This window comes from Eucalyptus grandis, chromosome 6, assembly GCF_016545825.1.
Source record: "Eucalyptus grandis isolate ANBG69807.140 chromosome 6, ASM1654582v1, whole genome shotgun sequence".
In the NCBI taxonomy this organism is placed as follows: domain Eukaryota; kingdom Viridiplantae; phylum Streptophyta; class Magnoliopsida; order Myrtales; family Myrtaceae; genus Eucalyptus; species Eucalyptus grandis.
The window spans coordinates 7854706-7861882 of record NC_052617.1 but is presented as its reverse complement, the minus strand read 5'-3'; the positions used below and the strand labels follow the sequence as shown (position 1 = coordinate 7861882).

The following is a 7177-nucleotide window of genomic DNA, read 5'->3' as shown; positions in this document are numbered from 1 at the left end:
TAAACTCTTCGTGATTCTATGGTTCATGGTCGGGTACATAATTTCCATCATTTCTTCAATACTCTTCTGATCTGGCTTCAACTTTTGTCAGAATAGAAAATTCATGTGTTAGGGCCAACGGACAGCATTGGTACTCGTTCTGCCACCGGCTTCCCTAGCAGCAAAATGGCTGTCGCATACACAAAGCATGTTCTCAATTCTGCCTACACATCGCCTCGATTAATTCTTCCGGTGAAGATCACCTTAGCATGGAAGCATAACTAATAGATCATCGATACCCCCTCATGACAAATATCACACCTAGAGAGAGAGAGAGACAGAGACAGAGACAGAGCAGCACATATTTGCCCAGCAAAATATTTACAGGAGCAACTCGAGTATCACCTCGGTGGATTTATACATACTGACTACGCTACATCTACTAGATACATGATGCCCTAAATGTCAAACTCAAGTCATTCTCTAGACGGGAATTCATTTGCCAGTCTTACCCCAATACAACACAGCACAACCGTTTCTCAGTTGCTGTTTTCTGGCTCCCATTGAGTGGCCTCATCCCCTTGACCAGAAGCCGCCTTGTGGTTGTTTTCAGCATGGTTGCGCTCTTGTCATCGACGTCATCATGACCATTCTCAGGTTCGTCTGGAGACACACCCAGGTCTAAACCGCCCTTGCTCAAATTCTGCAGAGCAGATCCATTGTTATTCATATTAACAACCTCGCACCTTTAAGAATGTCACTATTTGGAGGCGAGAGCAAAGTTCTGCTAATCCTATATTCTATGGTGGATGCTGGCAAGCAGTTCCTGGCTTCATAGTTAAGAAAGTATAGCTGGATTTTTCCCTCTAAATCATCTCATAGGCAGGCATCAACACTTTAAAGAAACCTTGTTCTACACATATAGCTAAAACTTCAACATGCAGGAGTCAGCAGGAAAACAAAATGTGTTATTCAAGTATTTCTTCTACACTTTTCAAGTTACTGGTGGCCTTCTGATCCAAATTCCCTTCTCAGCCTTCATTCACTGGAAATAACTTCACTTTATTTTTTGGTAAAATGGGTATGTATGCAAATAGAGTTGCTTATTTAACTCCCAAAACTTATGCGACTGATCATTGTCGCAAATGAGCCTACTTCCATGTGAATGAAATATGATTTGCTTGTCATTTCACCTTTTCTCCCTAAACAAGTGGATAACTTCCCAGCACATCCCCAGAGCAACATTCAAAATGATACTAAAACAACAGTTTACCGTACATTCATTAATGGGCATCACCTGAATTTCTTTCTCCTCGTCCTCGGCATGATCACTTTTCCCATACATATCATCATTCTCGACCATAGGCCCACCAGTGCTTGGGTAGTTTTCACTTATTTTGCCTTCTTCTGCTTTTCTTGCTGCTGCCTTAGTATGATCTTCGAGCACAGCAATCTGTAAAGAAAAGGCAAATTAAGCAAACTATGGAATTGAAGATAGAAAAGATGCTGAATCAACATGCACAAGAACTACGCCTCACTAAGAACAGTGAATCTAAACATTGACATTAACAAGTGATGCCCAATATCATAAAGGACGTCTTTATATCCTGACCTCAACTTGATGTGTAAGAAACCTTCAAGCCTATACAAGCACCATAAGATTAAATACCCACATCACGACTACATTAAATCATAAACAAGAAGCCATCGAAACCTTTCAAGACAAAAGCGAAATTCCATTCCACAGATAAGACTGCGAGACCACACTCCAGTACACAAATTTTAACCCGAAAATCATTGCTCAAATATCAACTAAAACAGGGTCAGAGCAGAACTCGTGTTCAATTGATTTAACACCTAAGTTTTTGCAAATCAAAGACGAATTATTCCAAATTTCCTCCTGTAATATACTAAAATCTAACGAAACCATGATTGAAAGCAGGGCGAGTAGCAACAAACTCGAATCTTTCCACACAGTCCAAAATTATAGTCGCTAAGTAATTTGAAGTCGACAAAGCTTGTGCCCAGATAACGCCCGACTCGAAACAGTGGCTGCTACGAAGCCACGACTGGAAGCAGGAGTTGAGCTCACATGAAGCACCACTTAAACCCTAGTTCTCAAACAAGATAAACCCTACCAAGTCAACCATAACCCATCAAAAGGAAAACCAAAACCTCACTTTCTTTCATTTTTCCCCAAGAAGGGGACAAATTTCCACAGTATAGAACACTAAAACCCCAGCTTCCATACATACACAGGCATGTACAAACGACAGAGAGACGCCAAGAGGGAGAGAGAGGGAAAAACCTACTGGAGTGTAGCGATACTTGCGCCTGGGGGCCTCCTCCGCCGAGCCGGAGCCGCCGCCGCCGCCGTCGCCGCCGTCGGGGGCCGCGGAGGCGCCGGAGGAGACGGGGGTCCAGCGGCAGAGGAAGAGGTTGGAGGCCGGGTGGTTGGGCTGGAAGTGGTTCCTGTGGTGGCTGGCGGGGGCGGCGGCGGCCGACGGCGGCGGCACGTGGACCCACCGCTTCTTCCACTTGCGGACGGGGCCGTTGAAGACGGTGGCGGTCGGGCCGTACCGGGACGAGGCGCGGCTCAGTCTCGACCCGGCTCCTTCCATTTGCCCTTTTTTCCGGCCCCCCGGGAGCTCGGGACGATATATAAATAATAAAAAAAAAAAAGAAGAAGAAGAGAGGAATCTCTTTGCCCGTGCGTGCGGTGTGGTCGCTCGCTCAATCTAAGTGGCGAGAAGTGATGATTATAAAGCGTCGTTAGTTTGTGACGGGCATTTAATCAGTTGGTTGATGCTGACGGTCCTAGCTTTTTTGGTCCCCGGGTGGTGCGAATACGGATTTTGTTAGTGGGTGCTTTCGGAACACTAATTAAATATATTTCATATAAAATATTTCGATATCTAAAATATTTATCACATATAAGGGTTATCAATTTCAGGGTGAATCGGTTTTTTATTTTGAAATTGAGAACCGAACTGGACAAGTCGGCTCTCAACATATGAAGCCAAATCGACTTTGCCTACCGTGAAACTAAATTGAATCTAGCTATCCAATCTTGGGAAATGATAATGTTAATTGTTTTTTTTTTCATTTCCAAAGTTCTTAAACTTCTAGTGTGGAAGATGAAATTACTAATCATAGGGAAGTTATTAGTTAAAAAAAAAAAAAAAAGATATTACTCCTACAAATAATATATATTTTATACACTTGTTGGATAAATAGAATGAAAATCTAATACATTTTGAGCCCATTTAGTCAAATTCCTCTTCGGAACCAAGAACTAGAGCAATTCCCTCGAGAGACACCCAAAACCTGATGGGAGAACGATAATAATTCGAACAATATCGAATCATCGCAACGAAATAAAATAATCTCTCATCTTGTGTAAACCTAATAGGAATCGATATAGAATAGTAAAATAAATACCAAGCACGCGAACACAAGACGATTTTTTATATGGAAAAACCTCCTCGATGTGAGGAGATCAAAAACCTTTATATGGAAAAACCTCTCGATGTGAGGAGATCAAAAACCACGGGACCAGAGTCCACCCGAAAATCTTCACTATCAACAAAATTGTTCTTCTCTAGCAAATACTAGAGGTACATAGTAGCAAAGACCTCAGGAACATAATTTTTGGTAATAGACATATATTTCACAAAAGATCAAGGATAAATCTGACCAAAAACGCAGGTTTTGATCAATCCACAAAAAACCTGATGTATGGAGCTTGAAACGAAAATCAAACCGTTCAGATTCGATAAAATTGCGCCACGAACATGCTGACAAAATTTCACTTAATCGAACCACGAATCGACCTCCGACGCCAGCTTGATGTAAATCAGATATTGCCTCAAAGCCCAGATTTTTTGCTTTCTCTTTTTCTCTTGTTACCGTTTCCTTTTTTTGCGGCTACCTCTTTAGATAGTGAGAAACCCTATTTCCTCATATAACTTATTATAGGGGCTCAAGCCCTTTTTGAACTTGCAACTCATTGGGTCTCCTTCACATATGAGTGAATCCAGCTAACAAATCTCCCCCTCATGACAATATGGAGGGATTCACCATCCCTGCTATCAAACGGTAATGTTCAAGCTTCTCTCTTGGTAGAGTCTTCGTCATCATATCGGAGCCATTATGATCCGTATGAATTTTCTCGAGTTCCAACAACTTTTCATCTAGAACATCCCTTATCCAATAATATCTAACATCAATATGTTTCGATCTAGAATGAAAAGATGAATTCTTACCAAGATGAATTGCGCTTTGATTATCACAAACTAGCACATACCTCTTTTGCTTGAACCCAAGTTCTTCTAAGAACTTCTTCATCCATAGTATCTCTCTACTAGCTTAGTCACTGCAATAAATTCAGCTTCGGTTGTAGAAAGTACAACACACTTTTGCAATCTTGACTTCGATAAAATTGCGCCACGAACATGCTGATAAAATTTCAGCTCAATCGAACCACGAATCGACCTCCGACGCCAGCTTAATGTAAATTAGATATTGCCCCAAACCCCAGATTTTCTACTTTCTCTTTTTCTCTTGTTACTATTTCCTTTTTTTGCGGCTACCTCCTTATATAGATAGTGAGAAACTTATTTTCTCATATAACTTGTTATATGGGCTCAAGTCCTTTTTGAGCTTGTAACTCATTGGGTCTTCTCCACATAGGAGTGAACCCAGCTAACAAAACCAGCATACATTTAATTACACATAAAGCAAGAAAAATAGTGTAGGGAAAATTACAAACTTAACTCCATTTGTTTCAAGGAAAATGTTAATATTTTTTCAATATTTAACCGAAACCTAAAAATGAACTAAAAAAAAACATTTTCACCGTCTAACGTGGTGATTTTCATAAGGAAAATTACCAAAATATTAAAAAAAAAATTATTTTCTTACCTTTTCTTTTTTCATCTTCCTCAGTCGGTCATTGGGCATGACAACACCTGGCAACCGATCACAGGGAAGTGACGAGCTCACCCAAGGCCCACAAGCCAAGCCGAGCCAAATCCAACTAGGTCGAGGTCAAGAACCCGATCGGCGCTAGATCCGAACACACCTCAAGACCAACAATGAGGAGGAGAGAAGCACTCTCAATTCTACTCCGACGCATAACAATGGTTCCTCACTTCGTCTTCCCTCCGAATCTACAGGATCTCGAAGAGGAACAAGAAGAAAACCGGCTCTACACTTTGAAACCCCGTCAACATAGCTTAGCTTAGCTTCCATCCTTCAAAGTCAAAACTTTGACAAGGCTCGAGCTCGACTCACTGAATTTAGTGAGATGGAGCCTCACTCGAGGCTAGCGAGCTTGTCTCTCGCTTGTGGCCAATTGCTGGTGGTGACTAGTCAAAGAAGAAGGAAAAAACTAAAAAAATTAAAAATTCGATTTTATTTGGAATAATTATATGAACAGAGGTTTCAATAGCTAAGGACTCAAACACAAGTGCTAAGGACCCACGCATCATGTTTGTGGACCTTGACTTGATTGCCAAGGAATAGAGCTTGAGTGTTAGAAACTCGAGCTTGAATGCCATGACATTAGGGTTTCAGGCTCGACATGACTTAGTGTGGGTGTTTGGGGTTTGGGCATCGAAAACTTGGTCCTAAATGTCAAGGACTTGGGAACCAACGTTGGAATTTTGATGTCCAAGCATAGAATTTTAGATCAAAGCACCAATATCTAGTCATATTTTAGAAATGTGATCCGGTTTTTCGAAGGGGAAATAATATTCCTAAATTAAAAATATCAGTTTTCCTTTGAATAGGAAACCCGGAAAATAAAACAAATATGCTCCTAGAAAACATTTTTTCCTTTTTGTGAAACAAATGAAGCTTAAATGACTCATTTACAAATGTCGCCATACTATCTTTTTTTTTTCTTTTCTTTTTTTGCATTCTTTTTGTTCGATGATAATTCAATCTCTCCAGGAATTCACAAGAAGTAGAGCGAAGAACTAGTTGGTGTTGGATTCCATGACATGCAAATGATAAAGTTCTTGTTCATCCGTGGGCTTATCATGAATTGCTCTAAAAGTTTAAACATTTAATTATAACGCGGTTTAATACCCAACTATCCATATTCTTTTTTATGAGACGGGTTGTATTATTTCACTTGAAATTTTCAATAAAGGAAAGTATTTTTCATGAAAATTATTTTTAAATTTTCATTTGTTCGGTGGGTTAGAGAAAATGATTTTCTTCCTATCAGAAGTCGTTTTCTCTAATCTAAACTTGTTCTTTTTATTTTATGGAAAATATTTTTCATAACAAGTTTTTTGTCATCCAAACATCAAAAATTTGAAAAATAATTTTCTGAAAATAGATTTCCTTCAAACGATAGACCCGTAGACACAGCCCCCGGAAGGAATGTAAAGCTGTGGGTTTTGACCCATGTGATTTGGGTTCAACACATTTATGAACAGTGAAACACTGATTGGGCCCACGCTTCAGTAAATGGGCATGGAGGTTCTGGTTCCTCGTCGGGCTTGGCCCTCCATTGTCTCAATCTACAAGGAAGCGAGAACAAATCGACCGGGCATGAGCTAACTTGTGTTCAACCATGCAAGTAGCAGCTAATTAGCATAGTCCAGACTTACGATCTAATTAGACTGAGCCAATCCCATGTTAATAAGTGATGAGGCGTGCATGTAAATATAAGTTTCCATGTTCTACGTCGTAGTGTCGTTAATTGCATTTTAATAGATTTCATTCGATATTTGAAATTCGTTGTAATTGCTGGATATTCCGTATCACATAAATATTATGCGTCAATGGGTTATGCATGGTATCGAGATTTCTTTTTATCGAGTCGGTAAGTATAAATTGACATAGAACTCTACTTTGATACAGTCAAAGTTGTTTAATCGACTCCTCACTTCGCTTGACTTGTTCCTTCCTTTGTGATCGACTTAGGCATCGGAGGAACCCAATCGAGTCCCATTCCAGGGACTTCTTTGCTTTGCAGTGCGCAGATTCAGGGCGTTTGAGGCGCATGGTTGACCGGATTCTCTCATCGACGACGCTCTGAGGTTGGTCTTGTGGCGATGTACTTGCGGGCCTTGTTCGTCCGAACGAAAGAAGCCCCGACAATGGCAATTGCTGAGGTTCTTCAGTGAACTGTCTGGACTCCATTCTGGCGGTAGAAGCTGCAATAATTGCTTCCGTTGAAGTA

General features: G+C 40.6%; 1 protein-coding gene across 1 annotated transcript; it reads right to left on the bottom strand.

The window, feature by feature from the left end:
• Positions 1-319: 319 nt before the first annotated feature.
• Positions 320-2703, bottom strand: LOC104448182. Its single transcript, XM_010061973.3, has 3 exons — positions 2292-2703; positions 1277-1432; positions 320-682 (listed from the first exon to the last, which is right to left on the bottom strand). Exons 1-3 carry the CDS (start codon positions 2598-2600, stop codon positions 488-490), a joined length of 660 nt encoding a protein of 219 aa, XP_010060275.2. The 5' UTR covers positions 2601-2703; the 3' UTR covers positions 320-487.
• Positions 2704-7177: the final 4474 nt, after the last annotated feature.